Source organism: Cetorhinus maximus, unplaced genomic scaffold, assembly GCF_964194155.1.
Source record: "Cetorhinus maximus unplaced genomic scaffold, sCetMax3.hap1.1 HAP1_SCAFFOLD_1585, whole genome shotgun sequence".
NCBI lineage: Eukaryota > Metazoa > Chordata > Chondrichthyes > Lamniformes > Cetorhinidae > Cetorhinus > Cetorhinus maximus.
This window is the reverse complement of record NW_027597525.1, coordinates 38,929-61,672: the sequence shown is the minus strand read 5'-3', so window position 1 is coordinate 61,672 and position 22,744 is coordinate 38,929. Positions and strand designations below refer to the sequence as shown.

General features: G+C 49.1%; 1 protein-coding gene across 1 annotated transcript in view; it reads left to right on the top strand.

Annotated features, from left to right (window-relative positions):
- Window positions 1-18,280, top strand: part of LOC144676417 (cystathionine beta-synthase-like) — a 32,182-nt gene extending 13,902 nt beyond the window's left edge. The window contains exons 5-15 of the mRNA XM_078536835.1: window positions 4,006-4,140; window positions 5,161-5,230; window positions 6,435-6,526; window positions 7,223-7,348; window positions 7,530-7,614; window positions 8,151-8,256; window positions 8,470-8,547; window positions 10,005-10,139; window positions 12,594-12,702; window positions 14,769-14,853; window positions 17,552-18,280. Coding sequence (XP_078392961.1) covers window positions 4,006-4,140; window positions 5,161-5,230; window positions 6,435-6,526; window positions 7,223-7,348; window positions 7,530-7,614; window positions 8,151-8,256; window positions 8,470-8,547; window positions 10,005-10,139; window positions 12,594-12,702; window positions 14,769-14,853; window positions 17,552-17,658 — 1,128 coding nt within the window. The 3' untranslated portion in view covers window positions 17,659-18,280. The remainder of the gene's footprint in view (window positions 1-4,005; window positions 4,141-5,160; window positions 5,231-6,434; window positions 6,527-7,222; window positions 7,349-7,529; window positions 7,615-8,150; window positions 8,257-8,469; window positions 8,548-10,004; window positions 10,140-12,593; window positions 12,703-14,768; window positions 14,854-17,551) is intronic.
- Window positions 18,281-22,744: the final 4,464 nt, after the last annotated feature.

Below are 22,744 nucleotides of genomic sequence, written 5' to 3'. Positions count from 1 at the left end.
GAGGGCTCAATAGAGCAGAGACCCTAGAGGAGTATAAAATGTGCAGGGGGGTACTTAAAAAGGAAATTAGGAAAGCTAAGAGAGTGCATGAGAAAGCATCAGTGGGTGGAATTAAGGAAAAAGCAAATGGTGTTTTAAATATATAAAGAGCAAGACAATAAGTAGGGAAAGAGTAGGGCCAATTAAGGACCATAGAGGTAATGTGTGTGTGGACCTGGAAGATATGGGTACAGTCCTCAGTGAATACTTTGCGTTGGTCTTCACAATGGAAAAGGACGATGCAGGTATAGACATCAGGGTGGAGGACTGTGAAATATTAGAGGGAATTAACAGAGAGAGAGAGAGGAGGTACCAGCGGGTTTAACGGCCTGAAAAGTGGATAAATCCACAGGCCGGATGAAATGTATCCCAGGCTGCTAAGGGAGGCAAGGGAGGAGATATCAGGGGCCTCAAATCCTCTCTAGCCACAGGTGAGGTGCCAGTGGACTGGAGGACTGCTGACATTGTCCCATTATTAAAAAAGGGAGGAAGGGATAGACCAGGAAATTGCAAGCCAGTGAGTCTAACCTCGGTGGTGGGGAAGTTACTGGAAAGAATTCTGAGGGACAGAATATATCTGCACTTGGAGAGACACGGATTAATCAGGGATAGTCAGCATGGATTTGTTAAGGGAAGGTCGTGTTTGACAAATCTGATTGAATTTTTTGAGGAGGTAACCAGGAGTGTTGATGAGGGTAATGCATTTGATGTGGTCTACATGGACCTTAGCAAGGCTTTTGATAAGGTCCCTCCTGGCAGACTGGTCAAGAAAATAAGAGCCCATGGGATCCATGGCAAAGTGGCACGTTGGATCCAAATTTGGCTGAGAGGCAGGAAGCAGAGGGTGATGGTAGAGGGATGTTTCTGTGACTGGAAGTCTGTTTCCAGTGGGGTTCCACAGGGCTCGGTGCTGGGGCCCTTGCTGTTTGTGGTGAACATAAATGATTTGGACTTAAATGTAGAGGGTATGATCAAGTTCGCGAATGACACAAGAATTGCTAGGGTGGTAAATAGTGAGGAGGGTAGCCGTAAACTGCAGGAGGATATCAATGGACTGGTCAGGTGGGCAGAGCAGTGGCAAATGGAATTCAATCCAGAAAAGTGAGGTAATGCACTTGGGGAGGGCTAACAAGGCAAAGGATTACACTATGAATGGCAGGACCCTGGGAAGTACTGAAGATCAGAGGAACCTTGGTGTGCATATCCATAGATCCCTGAAGGTAGCAGTGCAGGTAGATAAGGTGGTTAAGAAGGCATATGGGATACTTGCCTTTATTAGCCGAGGCACTGAATACAAGAGCAGGGAGGTTATGCTGGAACTGTATAAAACACTGGTTAGGCCACATCTGGAGTAGTGTGTGCAGTTCTGGTCAGTACATTATAGAATGGATGTGATTGCACTGGAGAGGGTGAAGAGGAGATTTACCAGGATGCTGCTTGGGCTGGAGGGTCTGAGCTATGAGGAAAGATTGGATTGGCTGGGGTTGTTTTCCTTGGAGCAGCGAAGGTTGAGAGGGGACTTGATAGAGGCGTATAAGGTTATGAGGGGCATAGATAGGGTGGATAGGAAGGCACTTTTTCCATTAGTAAAGGGGTCAATAACCAGGGGCTATAGATTTAAGGTAAGAGGTAAAAGGCTAAGAGGGGAGTTGAGGAGAAACGTTTTCACCCAGAGGGTGGTGGGAGTCTGGAACTCACTGCCTGAAAGGGTGGTTGAGTCAGAAACTCTCATAACATTTAAGAAGTATTGCGATATTCACTTGCAGTGTCACAGCCTCCAGGGTTAGGGCCAAGTGCTGGAAAATGGGATTAGTGTAGTCAGATCTTTGTTGACCGGTGTGGACACGATGGGCCGAATGGCCTCATGTGCTGTAAATGTCTGGGTCTATATATTTCCAAGTCAGGATGGTGAGTGACTTGGAGGGGAACTTCCAGGTGGTGGTTTTCCCATCTATCTGCTGCCCTTCTCCTTCTAGATAGTAGTGGTCGTGGGTTTGGAAGGTGCTTTCAAAAGAGCCTTGGTGAGTTCCTGCAGTGCACCTTGTAGTTGGTACACACTGCTGCTACTGTGCATCAGTGGTGGAGGGAGTGAATGTTTGTGGTTGTGGTCCCAGTCAAGTGGACTGCTTTGTCCTGGATGGTGTCCAGCTTCTTTAGTGTTGTGGGTGCTGCACTCATCCAGGCAAGTGGAGAGTATTCCATCACACTCCTGACTTGTGCCTTGTAGATGGTGGACAGGCTTTGGGGAGTCAGGAGATGAGTTACTTGCTGCAGGATTCCCAGCCCCTGACTTGCTCTTGTAGCCACAGTATTTATATGGCTAGCCCAGTTCAGTTTCTGGTCAATGTTAACCCCACAAGATGTTGATAGTGGGGGATTCAGTGATGGTAATGCATTGAACGTCAAGGGGCGATGGTTAGATTCTCTCTTGATGGAGATGGTCATTGCCTGGCACTTGTGTGGTGCGAATGTTACTTGCCACTTGTCAGCCCAAGCCTGGATATTGTCCAGGTCTTGCTGCATTTGGACATGGGCTGCATCAGTATCTGAGGAGTCGCGAATGGTGCTGAACATTGTGCAATGATCAGCGAACATCCCCACTTCTGACCTTATGATGGAAGGAAGGTCATTGATGAAGCAGCTGAAGATGGTTGGGCCGAGGACACTACCCTGAGGAACTCCTGCAGTGATGTCCTGGAGCTGAAATGATTGTCCTCCAACCACAATCATCTTCCTTTGTGCTAGGTATGATTCCTTGCCCATGTTTGACCTTATACCATGAGACCTGCTGGTGGGACAGGATATATCCAGGGATGGTGATGGTGGTGTCTGGGACATTATCTGTAAGTTATGATTCCGTGAGGACGACTATGTCAGGCTGTTGCTTGACTAGTCTGTGAGACAGCTCTCCTGATGCTAGTGAGCAGGGCTGACCCTTTGCAGGGTCGACAGGGCTGAGTTTGCCGTTGTTGTTTCTGGTGCCTAGGTCGATGTCCGTATGGTTTTGTTCCTTCTTTGTGACGTTGTAGCGGTTTGATAACACTGAGTGTCTGGCTCAGCCATTTCAGAGGGCAGTTAAGAGTCACCACATTGCTGTGGGTCTGGAGTCACATGTAGACCAGACCAGGTAAGGACAGCAGATTTCCTTCCCCAAAGGGCATCAGTGAACCAGATGGGTTTTTACGACAATCGGCAATGGTTTCATGGTCATCGTTAGATTTTTAATTCCAGATTTTTATTGAATTCAAATTCCACAATGTGCCGGGTTCCCAAAGTATTACCTCGAGTCTTCATTACGAGTCCAGTTACAACACCATGATGCCACCCACTCCCCATCGACATTACCTTTCCATTGAAACCTTCCTTAGCAGGAGGACACCACTCTGCTCGGCCGTTCAATAAGATCATGGCTGCTCTGATTGTAACCTGAACCCTCCATTCCTGTTACCCCTGGTAACCCTCAACTTTCCTGTTACCCCCGGTAACCCTCCATTCCAGTTACCCCCGGGAACCTTCCATTCCTGTTACCCCTGGTAACCCTCCATTCCTGTTACCCCCGGTAACCCTCAACTTTCCTGTTACTCCCGGTAACCCTCCATTCCTGTTACCCCCAGTAACCCTCCATTCCTGTTAGCCCCGGTAACCCTCCATTCCTGTTACCCCTGGGAACCCCCAACTTTCCTGTTAATCAAAAATTTGTCTAACTCAGCCTTGAATATATTCACTGACCCAGCCTCCACTGCTCTCTGGGGGAGAGAATTCCACAGACTGACAATGCTCTGAGAGAAGAAATTCTTCCTCATCCCCATCCTAACTGGGAGATGCCTTATTCAGAAACTCTGCCTGCCCCCAATTCGAGATTCCCCCATGATGGGAACATCCAGCCTGTCAAGTTCCCTCAGGACCTGAGATGTTTTACACCTCTCTTGTCCCTATTGTTTTTGACCTATTGTCTATTCTCTGAAGGTCGATGTGTTACGAGCTCTTGGAGCGGAGATTGTCCGAACACCAACCAGCGCCAGATTTGATTCCCCAGAATCTCATGTTGGAGTTGCCTGGAGACTGAAGAATGAAATCCCAAACTCCTGTATCCTGGATCAGGTGTGTTGAGTCATCTTCCTGTGTGGAAAGTCACTTTACCCAAGCTGCTTTATTTTGTAAATGTCCTGATTTCAGCCAATCACTGACACTAAATGACCTTTTAATCCAGAATCTATTTCATCCAATCCCCTCACAGCGAGGTCACGTGCTGTCAATCCAGGGCAGGTTTGTGGATTTTCTGGATTGCTGAACTGTGAACATAGGGATTAGGAGCAGGAGGAGGCCACTCGGCCCCTCGAGTCTGCTCCACCATCAATAAGATCATGGCTGATCTGACTGTAACCTCAACCCCACATTCCTGTCTACCCCCAATAACCTTTCACCCCCTTGTTAATCAAGAATCTATCTAGCTCAGCCATAAAAATATTCAAAGACTCTGCATCACCGCCTTTTGAGGAAGAGAGTTTCAAAGATTCACAACCCTCAGAAAAAAATTTCACCTCATCTCTGTTTTAAATGGGTGGCCCCTTATTTTTAAACAGTGACCCATAGTTCCAGATTCTCCCACAAGAGGAAACATCCTCTCCACATCCACCCTGTCAAGGCCCCTCTGGATCTTAAAGGTTTCAATAACCTTGATCTAGCTGAATCCTGATTTAATTCTGATTCTGGCTTCTTCAGCCAGACCTTCACTCAGGACTGGGTCCCAGCTCCTGTGCCTATGCAGTGTAGATACACTCCAGCTCTGATCACTTACTCTGCAGGCGCTGCACTTAGTTTGAAAGTGTTTTTTTGCCAGGCTGGGATTCATGGAGCCATTCCAGGGATCAATGTCCCAATACAGTGTGTGGGTCAGTCAGTGGGGACTGAAAATCAGCTGACCTGTGTAAGTGCCAGGATTGGCTGCCAGAAAACTTTATCCTGTCCACTGAGGTGGGGGTGGTGATGGGGGAGGGTGTGCAGAAGGGAGGGGAATGGGGGAGTTGGGTCGAGTGGGAGGGGAGCTGGGGGGAAGGGGAATATTTGGGGAGTTGCTGTCTCTGTCTCCAGCTCTGGGACTAACACTTTCCTCTTTTGCAGTATCGGAATCCTGGAAACCCATTGGTTCACTACGATCAAACTGCAGAGGAGATCCTCAGGCAGTGTAACGGTACGGGTTTGGGGGGTGGCGGGGTGGGTTTACGGGGTGGGGGGGTGGGTTTGGGGGGGGCTGGGGGGTTTGGGGGGGTTTCAGGGGGTGGGGGCGGGTTTCGGGCGGGTGGGTTTGGGGGGAGCAGGAGTGGGTTGGGGGTGTTGGTTTAGGGGGGTGGGTTTGGGAGGGCAGGTTAGGGTGGGGGTGGGTATGGGGGGGCAGGTTTGAGTGGGTGGGTTTGGGGGGGCAGGTTTGGGTGGGGGTGGGTTTGGGGGGTGGTGGGTTTAGGGGGTTTCAGGGGGTGGGTTTGGGGATTATTGCGCGTTTTGAGGTTTTCCACACGTTCCGGTTATTATAAAATGTGGGAACGACCTAATCCCAAAACAAACCCACAGACCCTCAAATGGGGCTGGGGTTCAGGGGTGGGTTAGAGAGTGGGAAGGGGGTCCTGGGTGTGGGTGGAGGGAGATCCTGAGGCTGTGGTCCTGGGAGTATGAGATGGGAATGGTGGCGGGGAATTCCAGGTGTGCAGGACAGCGGGATCATGGGTGGGAGATGGGGTCTCCCAGGGGTGTGAGGTGCAGGGGACGGGGTCCTGGAAGTTTGGTGCGGTGGGGGCAGATCCCAGGAGTTCGGGTGGGGGGGGGGCCAGATCCCAGGAGTTCGGGCGGGGTGGGGAGGGAGAGAGAGAGGGATCCTGGGAGTTCGAGTCGGGGGGGGAGAGGGATTCCGGGAGTTTGGGGGAGGGGAGAGGAATCCCGGGACTTTGCGGGGTGGGGGGGAGATCCTGGGAGTTCGGGTGGGCGGGGAGAGGGATTCCGGGAGTTTGGGGGGGTGGGGGAGGGGAGAGGAATCCCGGGACTTTGCGGGGTGGGGGGGAGATCCTGGGAGTTCGGGTGGTGGGGGGAAGGGATTCCGGGGGTGGGGGTTTATCTGGGAGTTCAGTGGGGGGAGGGAGGGGAGAGGGATCCCGGGATTTTGCGGGGGTGGGGGGGGAATCCTGGGAGTTCGGGTGGGGGGGGGGAGAGAGATTCCAGAAGCTTGGTGGGTGGGGGGAGATCCCGGGAGTTCGGGCGGCGGTGGGGGGAGGGGAATTCCGGGAGTTTGGGACGGAGGGGGAGGTTCCCGGGAGCTTAGGGTGGGGGTAGTTGGAGGGGATCCCGGGTTGAGGGGGATGGGGTCTGTGTCATTAATCCCATTCCTTCTGTCCTTCCATTTTTAGGAAAAGTGGACATGTTAGTCGCAGGAGCAGGAACTGGAGGGACAATCACTGGGATTGCCAGGAAACTCAAGGAGCAGTGTCCAAACTGCCAGGTACTTGGGGAGGGGCTGGTGTGAGGAGAGGGGGGAGTAGGGGGTGGGGCAGTGGGATGTAGGAAATGCGAGGGGGAGGGGCAGGGAGAGGCAGTGGGGAGAGGAGGAGGGTCGTGAGGGACAGGGAGTGATTGTTTGGCGGGTGGGAGGATGATATCAGTGATTCAGGGGAGGTTAGTGTTTGGGGGTGGGGGGAATGAGTCTTGTTAGGATGTGGGTGTTGTTGGCTGGGCCAATATTCGTTCCCCTCGAGCAGGTGGCCTTATATATAACTGAGTGGCCTTGCTGGGCCATTTCAGAGATTAATGAATAGTCACCACATTGCTGTGGGTCTGGAGTCACATGTAGGCCAGACCAGGTAAGGACAGATTTCCTTCCCTAAAGGACATTAGTGAACCAGATGGGTTTTTACAACAATCGACAATGGTTTCATGGTCATCGTTACTGAGGCTAGCTTTTCAATTCCAGAGTTATTTTGCTGTGAAGGGATTTGAACTCATTTAAATCAGACTTCAGGAATTTTAGTTCAATAACTATTCTAGTTTTGTACCCGTAAAATGGAATTTGGGGGTGGAGATGTTTAGAGGGAAAGGGGGTGGGATTTTGCGTGGGGTAGGGGTTTGGCTGGATGTCCTGTTATTTACTCAGGTTTAGATGATGGTTTGGGACCGTGCGCTGATCTTTCTCTCTCCTTAGATTATTGGTGTTGATCCGGAAGGTTCCATCCTGGCAGAACCTGAACAGCTCAACCAGTCAGAAAACAGCACCTACGAAGTGGAAGGAATTGGTTATGATTTCATTCCGACTGTTCTCGATCGATCAGTGAGTGACCTCATTGTGTCCAGTCTGACCTGGGGGCTAGGGCTCAATCCCTTTGGAAAACTCGGGTTCCTGCTCTGGATCACTATCCAGTGACCCTGGGCTTGGTGGATGGGGGAAGCTGTTAGCGCTGTGATTGCTCAGTGGTTTGTGCTCCGGGTCTGATTGTTGTTAATCTTTACAGGTTGTGGATAAATGGTACAAGAGCAATGACAGAAACTCCTTTCAAATCGCTCGCCAGCTGATCCAACAGGAGGGCCTCCTTTGTGGTGAGAAACCGGGGAGGGGGGTCAGTGGGTGAAAGGCGAAGGGGATAGGAGTGGGGGGGATAGTGGAGGGAGAGGGGTTGGTGGGTTGGGTGGCAATGGGAGCTTTGCTGTGAGTGGGGGCAGAGGATGAGAGCATTATGTTGAGGTGTGGGCATCTTGGGGCAGGGGTGGGGAATGGAGGGGCTTTGGGGGGAGTGGAGGGGGCAGGGGGGCAGGGAGTTGGGGGTGGGGAGCAGAGGGGGCAGGGGGGCGGGGAGTTGGGGGTGGGGAGCGGAGGGGGCAAGGGGGCGGGGAGCTGGGGGTGGGGAGCAGAGGGGAGCTGGGGGTGGGGAGCGGAGGGTCGGGGAGCGGAGGGGAGTTGGGGGTGGGGAGCGGAGGGTCGGGGAGCGGAGGGGAGCTGGGGGTGGGGAGCGGAGGGTCGGGGAGTGGAGGGGCTGGGGTCGGGGGGCAGGAAGCAGAGGGGTCAGTGGGGAGAGGGCTGGGGAGCTGAGGGCAGTAAATGGGGCTGGGTCTGACTTGCTGGATTGTGTTGCCAGGTGGAAGTTCAGGGAGCGCTGTCTCCATCGCTGTAAAGGCTGCCCAAGATCTGAAGGAAGGTCAGCGTTGTGTGGTCATTCTCCCAGATTCCATCCGCAACTATATGTAAGTCCCACTCTGCTCATCTCTGCCCACAACATGCCAACCCCATCTCTTGGCCTGACCACTCAACATGGGAACACCCCTCTGCCCATCTCAGCCCACCAATTCACTACCCCTTCAGACCTTCTCACCAAAGTTGTCACTGTCCATGGGGTATGGTGCGGTTGGGAGCAGTGGCGTGGGCTCTTTACTGACCCTGTATCTTTGTTTCTACAGGACCAAGTTCCTCAGTGATAAATGGATGGTGCAAAAGGGTTTCCAAGTGAGCCCACCAAATAACAGCAAAAAACCCTGGTAGGAATATTCTCGTTGAAATCTCACTGGGGTACGGGTCCCACACACACTGACTCTCACTGGGGTATGGGTCCCACACACACTGACTCTCACTGGGGTACGGGTCCCACACACACTGACTCTCACTGGGGTACGGGTCCCACACACACTGACTCTCACTGGGGTATGGGTCCCACACACACTGACTCTCACTGAGGTACGGGTCCCACACACACTGACTCTCACTGAGGTACGGGTCCCACACACACTGACTCTCACTGGGGTACGGGTCCCACACACACTGACTCTCACTGAGATACGGGTCCCACACACACTGACTCTCACTGGGGTACGGGTCCCACATACACTGACTCTCACTGGGGTACGGGTCCCACACACACTGACTCTCACTGGGGTACGGGTCCCACACGCACTGACTCTCACTGGGGTACGGGTCACACACACACACTGACTCTCACTGGGGTATGGGTCCCACACACACTGACTCTCACTGGGGTACGGGTCCCACACACACTGACTCTCACTGGGGTACGGGTCCCACACACACTGACTCTCACTGGGGTACGGGTCCCACACACACTGACTCTCACTGGGGTACGGGTCCCACACACACTGACTCTCACTGGGGTACGGGTCCCACACACACTGACTCTCACTGGGGTACGGGTCCCACACACACTGACTCTCACTGGGGTACGGGTCGCACACACATTGACTCTCACTGGGGTATGGGTCCCACACACACTGACTCTCACTGGGGTATGGGTCCCACACACACTGACTCTCACTGGGGTACGGGTCCCCCACACACACTGACTCTCACTGGGGTACGGGTCCCACACACACTGACTCTCACTGGGGTACGGGTCCCACACACACTGACTCTCACTGGGGTACGGGTCGCACACACATTGACTCTCACTGGGGTACGGGTCCCACACACACTGACTCTCACTGGGGTATGGGTCCCACACACACTGACTCTCACTGAGGTACGGGTCCCACACACACTGACTCTCACTGAGGTACGGGTCGCACACACACACTGACTCTCACTGGGGTATGGGTCCCACACACACTGACTCTCACTGGGGTACGGGTCCCACACACACTGACTCTCACTGGGGTATGGGTCCCACACACACTGACTCTCACTGGGGTACGGGTCCCACACACACTGACTCTCACTGTGGTAAGGGTCCCACACACACTGACTCTCACTGGGGTACGGGTCCCACACACACTGACTCTCACTGGGGTACGGGTCCCACACACACTGACTCTCACTGGGGTATGGGTCCCACACACACTGATTTTCACTGGGGTACGGGTTCCACACACACTGACTCTCACTGGGGTACGGGTCCCACACACACTGACTCTCACTGGGGTACGGGTCCCACACACACTGACTCTCACTGGGGTACGGGTAATCTGATGGTTGTTACTGTTGTCAGGTGGTTCAAGTGTCACGTTGAAGATCTGCATGTCTCGCCTGCTCTCACTGTGCTGCCATCTGTTTCCTGTCAGAGGACTATTGAGATTCTCCAAGAGAAAGGTTACGACCAGGCTCCTGTGGTCAGTGATGGAGGGTAAGTGTTCAAGAGCTCTCTGTGTTCTTATCCTAACTAACAGCCCCGCTCTGTCCTCATAGCCCTGTATCAATCCCCAAACTAATCCCACTGCCCTGCTCTCTCCCCATAGCCCTGTATCAATCCCAAAACTAATCCCACTGCCCCGCTCTCTCCCCATCGCCCTGTATCAATCCCAAAACTAATCCCACTGCCCCGCTCTCTCCCCATAGCCCTGTATCAATCCCAAATTAATCCCACTGCCCCGCTGTCTCCCCATAGCCCTGTATCAATCCCAAAACTAATCCCACTGCCCCGCTGTCTCCCCATAGCCCTGTATCAATCCCAAACTAATCCCACTGCCCCGCTCTGTCCCCATCGCCCTGTATCAATCCCAAATTAAACCCACTGCCCCGCTCTGTCCCCATCGCCCTGTATCAATCCCAAATTAAACCCACTGCCCCGCTCTGTCCTGTGTTTTCTTCTGGTGCAAATATTTATCTAGTTCTCACTTCAATAATTTAATGCCTAAGTTGCTCCCTGTGTGAAAACTCCAAAATGCCATTATGTGGAGAATTGTCTCCTCTCCTCTCAGGGATAATTTTAATGTACCCTCGACAGTGACTGTCCAAATGGATAAAATTGCTATCCTTTATCCTCAAAGCCACATAATTGTAAAAACAATGATGAACTCTGCTCTCTGCCCTGACCACTGCAGCGGTAACAGTTCCTCTCTCCAATAAGAACAGAAAATGCTGGAAATGCAGAACTGAAGGATCACCATCGACCTGAACATTAACTCTTTCTCTCTCCACAGATGCGGCCAGATCTGAGCATTTCCAGCATTTTCTGTTCTTATTTCAGATTTCCAGTGTTTTGCTTCTGTGCCATTAAATCAAATCTCTCCTCTTGCTCCTTGTGAATTTGCATTCTGTCTCTCTAAAATTGTACACTCGCACTCTGGTACACTCGCACTCTGGTACACTCGCACTCTGGTACACTCGCACTCTGGTACACTCGCACTCTGGTACACTCGCACTCTGGTACACTCGCACTCTGGTACACTCGCACTCTGGTACACTCGCACTCTGGTACACTCGCACTCTGGTACACTCGCACTCTGGTACACTCGCACTCTGGTACACTCGCACTCTGGTACACTCGCACTCTGGTACACTCGCACTCTGGTACACTCGCACTCTGGTACACTCGCACTCTGGTACACTCGCACTCTGGTACACTCGCACTCTGGTACACTCGCACTCTGGTACACTCGCACTCTGGTACACTCGCACTCTGGTACACTCGCACTCTGGTACACTCGCACTCTGGTACACTCGCACTCTGGTACACTCGCACTCTGGTACACTCGCACTCTGGTACACTCGCACTCTGGTACACTCGCACTCTGGTACACTCGCACTCTGGTACACTCGCACTCTGGTACACTCGCACTCTGGTACACTCGCACTCTGGTACACTCGCACTCTGGTACACTCGCACTCTGGTACACTCGCACTCTGGTACACTCGCACTCTGGTACACTCGCACTCTGGTACACTCGCACTCTGGTACACTCGCACTCTGGTACACTCGCACTCTGGTACACTCGCACTCTGGTACACTCGCACTCTGGTACACTCGCACTCTGGTACACTCGCACTCTGGTACACTCGCACTCTGGTACACTCGCACTCTGGTACACTCGCACTCTGGTACACTCGCACTCTGGTACACTCGCACTCTGGTACACTCGCACTCTGGTACACTCGCACTCTGGTACACTCGCACTCTGGTACACTCGCACTCTGGTACACTCGCACTCTGGTACACTCGCACTCTGGTACACTCGCACTCTGGTACACTCGCACTCTGGTACACTCGCACTCTGGTACACTCGCACTCTGGTACACTCGCACTCTGGTACACTCGCACTCTGGTACACTCGCACTCTGGTACACTCGCACTCTGGTACACTCGCACTCTGGTACACTCGCACTCTGGTACACTCGCACTCTGGTCCAACTGTTACCTTGTTCAAATTGACCATTAGCTATTTGACCTTGTGCTCTATTTCCCTACTTTGAAAACGTACAATACTCTTGGGTTTTTACCTTCCTTTATCTCCCTACATTGCATTCCTTGCATTGTGTTTTCAGGAAATTGAGATTGAAACCTCGGGTGCTGTGTTCATCCATCTCTTTCAATGCTGTTCCATTGAGAGTTTAATCCCATTCCTTGTTTCTGTTCCAAAAATGTACTCGCTCACTTCTCCACATTAAACTGGACCCACCCTGTCTTCAGTGCCTATTGATTTATTTCTACCTGAAGTCTGCTCCTTCTCCCTGTTTGGATAGTGTTGGTGGGGGTGGGGCGGAAGGGTTTTATCAGGGGAAGGTGCTGTTAGAGTGGGGATTGGGATGGACTTGGTGGCAGATGCTGTGACAAATGAACATTGTTCAATCTACATTTCAGGCTGCTCCTGGGTGTTGCCTCTCTGAATCAGATGCTCAGCTCCATCCTGGCTGCAAAGGTTAAACAAACAGATCCAGTCACTCAAGTTCTGTGCAAGCAGTTCAAAAAGGTAATATTCCTCAATCTGTGGATACAGGGCTTGGGGTCAGTGTTAGAGTCACACAGTGATATAACATTGTGCCAATGCAGGCTCTGTCCAGTTAGTCCCATTCCCCCCTCACCCTCCCAGCTCTTTCCCCATAGCCCTGCAATTTTTCCCTTCAGGTATTTAAACAAATTTCAAGAGATCTGGATTTGAATCTACTTCCATCGAAGTATGAGGCAATGAATTCCCAATCATTATAACTTGCTGTGTGTATATAAAAAAGTTTCCTCATGTTGTCTCTGGTTCTCTTGCTAATTGCCTTAAATCTGTACCATCTGGTAATCGACCTTTCAGCCACTGAAAACAGTATCTCCTTATTTACTCTCCCAAAAACCCTTCCTGATTCTGAACATCTATATCAATCTCCTAACCTTTTCTCTAAGGAGAACAATCCCCGTTTCTCCAGTCTCTCTACATTAACTGAAGCCCCTCATAACCAGTACTAGTAATAATTAGTAAATCCTCTGCACTCTCTCTGAGACCAAACCATTCTTCTAAAATGTGCAGTTAGCCACAAAACTTCGGCTGAGATCTAACTTGTGTTTTACAAAGATTTAACATCATTTCCTTCCTTTTCTACTGTATGGCTCTGTTTATAAAACCGAGGATCCCCTTTGCTTTATTAACCACTCTCTATCTGTCCTACCACCTTCAATGACTGATGTACATATACATAAGTTCCTCTGCTCCTGCACCCCCTTTAGAATTGTACCCTTTATTTTATATTGTCTCTGTGTTCTTCCCCCCAAAACAAATCACTTCACACTTCTCTGCATCTACCTTATTTTCACCACTCTGTTCTCCTGAAGTTACTATCCTCCTCATTGTTTGCTGCATATCCCAGTTTTGTGTCATCATTATGGGTGGTTCTTTGTTATTAGGTGGCAACCTTGCGAGATCTGGTGCTGGACATGCTGAACAGCCAGACAGCTCTTCCCATCGGTAGGAACGAACCGGAGGGCTGGGTGGGCAATGTTTACTGGGAATGAGAGGTGGGGATGGGCCAGGTACAGTATGGAGTTAGATACAAATTTAAACTCCCTGTACACTGTCCCCATTAAACACGCCCAGGACAGGTACAGCACGGGGTTAGATACAGAGTAAAGCTCCCTCTACACTGTCCCCATCAAACACTCCCAGGCAGGTACGGCGTGAGGTTAGATACAGAGTAAAGCTCCCTCTACACTGTCCCCATCAAACACTCCCCGGACAGGTACAGCACGGGGTTAGATACAGAGTAAAGCTCCCTCTACACCGTCCCCATCAAACACTCCCAGGACAGGTACAGCACGGGGTTAGATACAGAGTAAAGCTCCCTCTACACTGTCCCCATCAAACACTCCCAGGACAGGTACAGCACGGGGTTAGATACAGAGTAAAGCTCCCTCTACACCGTCCCCATCAAACACTCCCCGGACAGGTACAGCACAGGGTTAGATACAGAGTAAAGCTCCCTCTACACTGTCCCCATCAAACACTCCCAGGACAGGCACAGCACAGGGTTAGATACAGGGTAAAGCTCCCTCTACACTGTCCCCATCAAACCCTCCCAGGACAGGTACAGCACGGGGTTAGATACAGAGTAAAGCTCCCTCTACACTGTCCCCATCAAACACTCCCAGGACAGGTACAGCACGGGGTTAGATACAGAGTAAAGCTCCCTCTACACTGGCCCCATCAAACACTCCTGGGTTTATGGTGTGCCTGAGAGACGGTTTGTTCTGGGGGTTAATGTGTGATTCGAATTTCACTCAGTTAACCTCTACTGATTGGAATGAAATGTGGCGATAACTGAAACTCTGGGAAGTGAAGATTATGACCTATTGCTTCACGGCAGTGAGGTTGTGCTTACTGGAGAGTGATAGAGTCAGCAGTCCATTCAGCCTGGTGCCTCTGAAACACACTCACTGATCACTCAGTGTGGTTCTTTGGCATCAGTTGTGGAATTCCCTGCCCCCTGGGGGAATTGTGTTTGAGGGTTGGATGATCCTTCAGATGCTCATGTTTAACTGATGTAATTTTGTGTTTAGGTTGAGGGCAGTGATGATCTGGGGAAGCTGTCCTGTATCCTGGAGACCAATGCTTTTGCTCTGATAATGAATGAGCAGGATAAGTGTAAGTATTTTCAATCGAACCTCTCCAATCAATGCCCAGAGTCTGAGTGATAAATCTCTGTCACATTTGGTTGCTCTCCAAGTTGGTTTTGAATCAGGATTGGATCCCACAGAATTATTTCCAACTTTAAAGCAGAAATGGATAACTACCCTTCCCCGCTCCCCAGCTCCCAGTGAGGATTAACGATGATTTCCTTCCAGGTTGAGACAATAGAAAAGCAGAATATGATTTAATTGGAGAGAGACTGCAGAATGCTGCAGTACAGCAGGATCTGGAGTAACAAACCCAGAGAACCAGAGATATTCAGGTTACAATGAGAAGGAAAAGAGAGGCTTTTAGCAGGTACAAGGGAAGCAAATCAGCGGAGGCATTAGTGGAGTACAGAAAGTGCAGGGTGGAGCTTAAGAAATCAATTAGGAGAGAAAAGAGGGGATATGAGAAAGCTCTGGCTGGTAAAAGTAAGGAAAATCCCAAGATATTCTATAAGTATATCAATGGGAAGAGGATAACCAGGGGAAGAGTAGGGCCCATTAGGGACCAAGGGGGTAATCTATGGGTGGAGCCAGAGGACATTGGTAGAGTGTTGAATGAATACTTCACATCCGTCTTCACCCAAGAGAATGAGGATGAAGGTATGGAACTCGGGGAGAGAGACTGTGAGGTTCTTAAGCAAATTGATACAGGGAGTGACAAGGTATTGGAGGTGTTGGCAGGCTTAAAAGTGGACAAATCTCCAGGTCTGGATGATTTGTGTCCCAGACTGCTGAGGGAGGCAAGGGAGGAGATCACAGGGGCTCTGACCCAAATTTTTAATTCCTCTCTGGCCATGGGGGAGGTGCCTGAGGACTGGAGAACAGCTAATGTGGTTCCGCTATTTAAGAAGGGTTGTAGAGATAAGCCAGGGAACTACAGGCCAGTGAGTCTCACGTCAGTGGTAGGGAAACTATTGGAAAAAATTCTGAAGGAGAGAATCTATCTCCACTTGGAGAGGCAAGGTTTGATCAGGGATAATCAGCATGGCTTTGTCAGAGGGAGGTCATGCCTAACAAATTTGATTGAATTTTTTGAGGTGGTGACCAGGTGTGTAGATGAGGTTAGTGCAGTTGATGTACTTTATATGGATTTCAGCAAAGCCTTTGACAAGGTCCCACATGGGAGACTTATAAAGAAGGCAAATGCACATTGGATACAGGGTAATTTGATAAGGTGGATTCAAAATTGGCTTAGTTGTAGGAGACAGAGGGTGACGACAGAAGAATGCTTTAGTGACTGAAAGCCAGTGGCGGACCACAGGGATCTGTGCTGGGTCCCCTATTATTCGTCATTTATATAAATGACATAGATGACTATGTGGGGGGTAGGATTAGTAAGTTTGCGGATGACACAAAGATTGGCCGAGTGGTTAACAGTGAGGTTGAGTGTCTTGGGCTACAGGAAGATATAGACGGGATGGTCAAATGGGCAGATAAGTGGCAGATGGAATTTAACCCTGAAAAGTGTGAGGCTATACACTTTGGAAGGAGTAATTTGACAAGGAAGTATTCAATGAACGGCATGACACTAGGAAGTTCTGAGGAACAAAGGGACCTTGGCGTGTGTGTCCATAGATCTCTGAAGGCGGAGGGGCATGTTAGTGGGGTGGTGAAAAAGGCATATGGGGCACTTGCCTTTATCAATCGAGGCATAGATTACAAAAGTAGGGAGGTCATGTTGGAGTTGTATAGAACCTTGGTGAGGCCACAGCTGGAGTAGTGTATGTAGTTCTGGTCACCACATTATAGGAAGGATGTGATTGCACTGGAGGGGGTGCAGAGGAGATTCACCAGGATGTTGCCTGGGATGAAACATTTAAGTTATGTAGAGAGGTTGGATAGACTTGGGTTGTTTTCGTTGGAGCAGAGAAGACTGAGGGGCGACCTGATCGAGGTGTACAAGATTATGAGGGGCGTGGATAGGGAGCAGCTGTTCCCCTTAGTTGAAGGGTCAGTCACGAGGGGACATAAGTTCAAGGTGAGGTGCAGGAGGTTATGGGGGGATGTGAGGAAAAACCTTTTTTACCCAGAGGGTGGTGACAGTCTGGAATGCACTGCCTGGGAGGGTGGTGGAGGCGGGTTGCCTCACATCCTTTTAAAAAGAACCTGGATGAGCACTTGGCACGTCATAACATTCAAGGCTATGGGCCAAGTGCTGGTAAATGGGATTAGGTAGATAGGTCAGGTGTTTCTCACGTGTTGGTGCAGACTCGATGGGCCGAAGGGCCTCTTCTGCACTGTGTGATTCTGGGTGTCCAAGAACCATAAAAAGTCAGCATGCAGGTACAACAAGTAATTAGGAAGGCAAATAGAATACAAGGAAAATACTGCGGATGCTGGAAATCTGAAATAAAAACAGAAAATGCTGGAAAAACTCAGCAGGTCCAGCAGCACCTGTGGAGAGAGAAACAGTTAATGTTTCGAGTCTGTACGACCCTCCTCCAGAATCCTGAAGTTCTTGGGCTTGGGTATTCCAATGCCTAATTACAGAAACGAAGTAGCCAGTTTTGGGAGCAATCCCCATTTCTCTGTCTCCCAATGCCATCTCTTTCATGTTCCTCCCCAGCCATCTCCCAGGCCCACCAATGGTCTAACCTGAGCCCTACTTGTGATGATCCTTGTTCTCTGCCACATTCTCTAACTCTCTACCCGTGCTCTATTTCCAGCTCTGACTGATGGAACTCGCCATAAGAAATGGACAGTAATTGGCATTGTCACAGCGATCGATCTGCTCAGTTTCATCACTCAGAAGAAGAATGGTATTTCACATTGAAGGGCAGCTACTCAGCAGACCCGGACACATGGCCTGGTGGGGAGCAGAGAGGCTCCTTGGCTCTGGGCTGTTATTCTGCATCAGTTCATTGCTATGTTTAGTGGGCTGCAATCTGATTGTATCGGAATCCACACTCCGCCTTTGGATTCCAAAACGTCTTTTTTTAATAAGTAAAGGTCTTTGTGTTTTTGCTATACATTGAAACTGCATCAGCTGTACAACTGAAACTGTCCATTTGGCCCAACGGGTCCAATACTGGTGTTTGTTATTCATTCATGGGATGTGGGTGTCGCTGGCTAGACCAGTATTTATTGCCCATGCCTAATTTGCCCTTGAGATGGTAGTGGTGGTGAGCTGCCTTCTTGAACTGCTGCAGTCCACACAAGCTTCCTCCCACCCTAATTTATCACAACTTATTCACACAGCCTTCTATTCCTTTCTTGTTTGCGTTGAGTTTCCCCTTGACTATATCAATGCTATCCTGTGAAGCTGCTGGGATATCAGCACAATTCTCAGTGCGTGATTGGCAATTCTGTACAATTGAGTTGATTGAAATATTAACAATTTCTTGTGATTGTTTGACATTCAAAGCTGTGATTTAATAAAGGAATATTTCAATGGGTCATACTCTGCTACTTTCTCTGTCTATTGCACTTGTTGAGGTATGGGGGCTGGTATGGGAGAAACAGGCCAGACACTGCTGAAATTGGGGCTGGGGAGTGGTGATGAAAGGCCTGACTAGCGTGTTCTACCTATGGTTAAATCTCCTTTCTGGTTTTAAAGCTTCATCATTCATGAGGGTTTGGAATGTTTTGGATCATAAGTTCTGCTTCAGGTAGATTTTGGACAGGAGTTATTTTGAGTGGGAATAAATCTCCCATGATTATGTGATTTTAAGAGTAGAGCTGAACTGTTCATCTGTTACTGGTGCGGTGACAGAGAGACCGCACCTGGTTTAAGAGGAACAGCTGAGGGGACTAGAATTGGAGTGAAGCATCTTGAAATCTGATACATGGCAGGACAAAGTGTGAGACCAGACTGTTGAGAGTGTCCAGGTTCTATCAGAAGAGGTGGGGCGGACTGGCGAATGCAAAACTGTGAGGGAGTTTGAAGACTAGCCTTTTATTGGGCCCATCCTTTGAGGTTGGCCAGTGCAAAATAGAGGAGTGGCGAGTTTAGCTCGAGCCAGCAGAGGTTGACCCAGAGAATACCAGAGCAAAGGTGGCCTTAGTCTTTTTCATGAGATCTGAACATCACTGGCAAGGCCCATTCCTAATTGCCCTCAAACTGTTGCCATCAGTCTGGTGCAGGTATAGACACACACTGCTGTTAGGAAGGGAGTTCCAGGATTTTGACCCAATGACAGTGAAAGAATCGTGATATAGTTCTTTTTCAACTTTTCTGTTGTAGATTAATTATTAATCAATTGAATTTAAATTCCACCAGCTGCCATGGTTGGATTTGAAGCTATGTTCCCAGGATGTTTGCCTGGGCCTCTGTATAACCAGTTCAGAAACATTCCCACTATGCTACCATTTCCGTGGCTGTTAGTAATATGCCAGTGAATCCAGTATACCAGAAGAGAATAAGGAGTAGTGGGAGTGACACCGGAGGACCAGGAGCTATGAAGATCTAATTAAAAGAGGGGGTTCTAGCGAGGGTACAGGGGTAACTTGGTGAGTCTGAAGAGTAAAGTCTGGGCTACAGTGCAGAGTTGTGATTTGGGTAGAATGAAGTGGGTTGTGACAGGAAGGGGCAGAGAGTTGAACAACATTAATAGGATATGAGTCCTATTAGGATAATAGGAAACTTGAGGCGAAATCTAGGAAAAATAGTAAAAGGTTAAAATTAAAGCCACTATATCTGAATGCACAGAGCATTCGTACCAAGATAAATGACTTAGTTGCACAAATACAGATACTAGGTTTGATCTAGTAGCCATCATAGAGCATGGGTTCCAGGGTTGGGAACTAAATATTCTAAATAAAATCTAGAAGACAGACAAAATGGTGGGATAGTCTTGATTCTAAAGGATGGAAGTAAAGGCAGCAGTGAGAAAGGATCTTAGCTCAGAAAATCAGAATGTCAAATCAATATTAGTGGAGTTCAGAAATAATGAGGGGGCAGAAAACACTGGTGAAAGTAGCTCATAAACCCACCAACAGTAATCAGTGTTGGATAGAGTTTAAATTGGGAAATTAGAGGCACATGTAATGAGGCTAACACAATAATTGATAGAGGCTTTAATCTTCACTTAGACTGAGCAAACCAAATTAGCAAATGTAGTTTGGAGGAGAAGCTCATGGAATGCATTTGAGATTTTCTAGAACAATATGTGGAGGAAACACCTTGGCAGCAGGATATATGAGATCTTGCCTTGTATAATCAGGGTTAATTAGTAATCTTATCAGATACTCTGAGAAGAACAATCATAATAATATGAATTTCGTATCGTGTTTGAGAGTGATGTGGTTAAGTCCAAAACTAGGGTTTCAAAAAAAAAGCAATTCTGGTGATAAGGTGGCAATCCAAGATAGATTGAGAAATTCGATGAAAAAAATAAGTGGTTAGATAAGCAATGGTGAATACTTAAATAATTTCTAATTCTCAACAAATATTCCCTTGGGGGATAAAAGCTCCATGAGAAAAGTGAACATGGTTAACTAAAGAGGTTAAGAATAGGATTGGTTTAAAAGAGACTTGCAATATTACCAAGATTAGTAAGGCTGAAGATCGGGGTTTTTAAAAAATCAGCAATGATGGTCAAGAATTTAATAATGGAGAAATAGAATGAGAGTAAGCAAGTAACAAATAAAGAAACTGATTGCAAGAGCTTCTACAATTATGTAAATAGGAAGAAAATAGCAAAAGGAAGCACAAGTCTCTTAGAGGCACAGTCAAGAGAAATTATAATGCCAAAAAAGAAAATGGCAGAGGATTTAAACATTTTGTATCCGTCTTCACAATAGAATTCACAAAAATATAGTGCAGAACCAAGGATCTGATGAGAGCAATCATTAATATGAGGTGATATTGGGAAGGTTCCTCGTCCAATCCCTCTACACCTCCATCCCCCACCCGGATGGTCTGAGGGCTCTCCGCTTCTTCCTCGAACAGAGGCCCGAACAATCCCCATCCACCACCACTCTCCTCCGTCTGGCTGAACTTGTTCTCACACTGAACAATTTCTCCTTAAACTCCTCTCACTTCCTCCAAATAAAAGGTGTGGCTATGGGTACCTGCATGGGCCCCAGTTATGCCTGTCTCTTTATGGCGTATGTGGAACATTCCTTGTTCCTGTCCTACTCCGGCCCCCTCCCACAACTCTTTCTCTGGTACATCGATGTTTGCTTCGGTGCTGCTTCATGCTCTCGTCTGGACCTGGAAAAATTTATTAATTTTGCTTCCAATTTCCACCCCTCCATCATTTTCACATGGTCCATCTCTGACACTTCCCTTCCCTTCCTTGACCTCTCTGTCTCAATTCCTGGTGATAGGCTGTCCACCAATATTCATTACAAGCCTACCGACTCCCACAGCTACATCGACTACAGCTCCTCACACCCTGCTTCCTGTAAGGACTCCATCCCATTCTCTCAGTTCCTTCACCTCCGTCGCATCTGTTCTGATGATGCCACTTTCAAAAACAGTTCCTCTGACATGTCTTCCTTCTTCCTTAACCGAGGTTTTCCACCCACGGTGGTTGACAGGGCCCTCAACCGTGTCCGGCCCATCTCCTGCACATCCACCCTCACACCTTCCTCTCCCTCCCAGAACCATGATAGGGTCCCCCCCTTGTCCTCACTTATCACCCCACCAGCCTCCGCATTCAAAGGATCATCCTCCACCATTTCCGCCAACTCCAGCATGATGCTACCACCAAACGCATCTTCCCTTCACCCCCCCAGCGGCATTCCGTAGGGATCGTTCCCTCCGGGAAACCCTGGTCCACTCCTCCATCACCCCCTACACCTCAACCCCCTCCCACGGCACCTTCCCATGCAACCGCAGAAGGTGTAACACCTGCCCCTTTACTTCCCCTCTCCTCACCGTCCAAGGGCCCAAACACTCCTTTCAAGTGAAACAACATTTCACTTGCACTTCCCTCAATTTAGTCTACTGCATTCGTTGCTCCCAATGCGGTCTCCTCTACATTGGAGAGACCAAACGCAGACTGGGTGACCGCTTTGCAGAACACCTTTGATCTGTCCGCAAGCATTACCCAGACCTCCCTGTCGCTTGCCATTTCAACACTCCACCCTGCTGTCATGCCCACATGTCCGTCCTTGGCTTGCTGCATTGTTCCAGTGAAGCTCAACGCAAACTGGAGGAACAGCACCTCATCTTCCGACTAGGCACTTTACAGCCTTCTGGACTGAATATCGAGTTCAACAATTTTAGATCTTGAACTCTCTCCTCCATCCCCACCTCCTTTCCCATCCCCTCCCTTTTTTTTCTCTTTTTTCCCCAATAATTTATATATTTTTCTTTTCCCACCTATTTCCATTATTTTTAAATGTATTTCCATCCATTGTTTTATCTCTACCATTTAGCCTATTTCGATCCCTTCCCTTCACCCCACCCCCACTAGGGCTATCTGTACCTTGCTTGACCTGCTTTCCACCCTTATATGCACATTCCTTAGATAATATCACCACCTTCAACCCCTCTTTGTCCTTTTGTCTATGACATCTTTTGGTTATCTCCACCTATCACTGGCCCTCTATCCAGCTCTACTTGTCCCACCCCCCCTTAAACCAGCTTATATTTCACCTCTTTTCTATTTTTACTTAGTTCTGTTGAAGAGTCATACGGACTCGAAACATTAACTGTGCTCCTCTCTGCAGATGCTGCCAGACCTGCTGAGTTTTTCCAGGTATTTTTATTTTTGTTTTGGATTTCCAGCATTCGCAGTTTTTTGCTTTTATCCTCATACAGCAAGTTCAGCTGAGAGTGATTAGCTCGGGTGCTCAGTGGATTCCATTTGAAAGACATGTTCCATATCAGTTAGATGGGTTGACTGACTTCATTACCAGATCATAGAATAAATTCACGATTGTGTTAGACACGTTTTTGATCTACACGG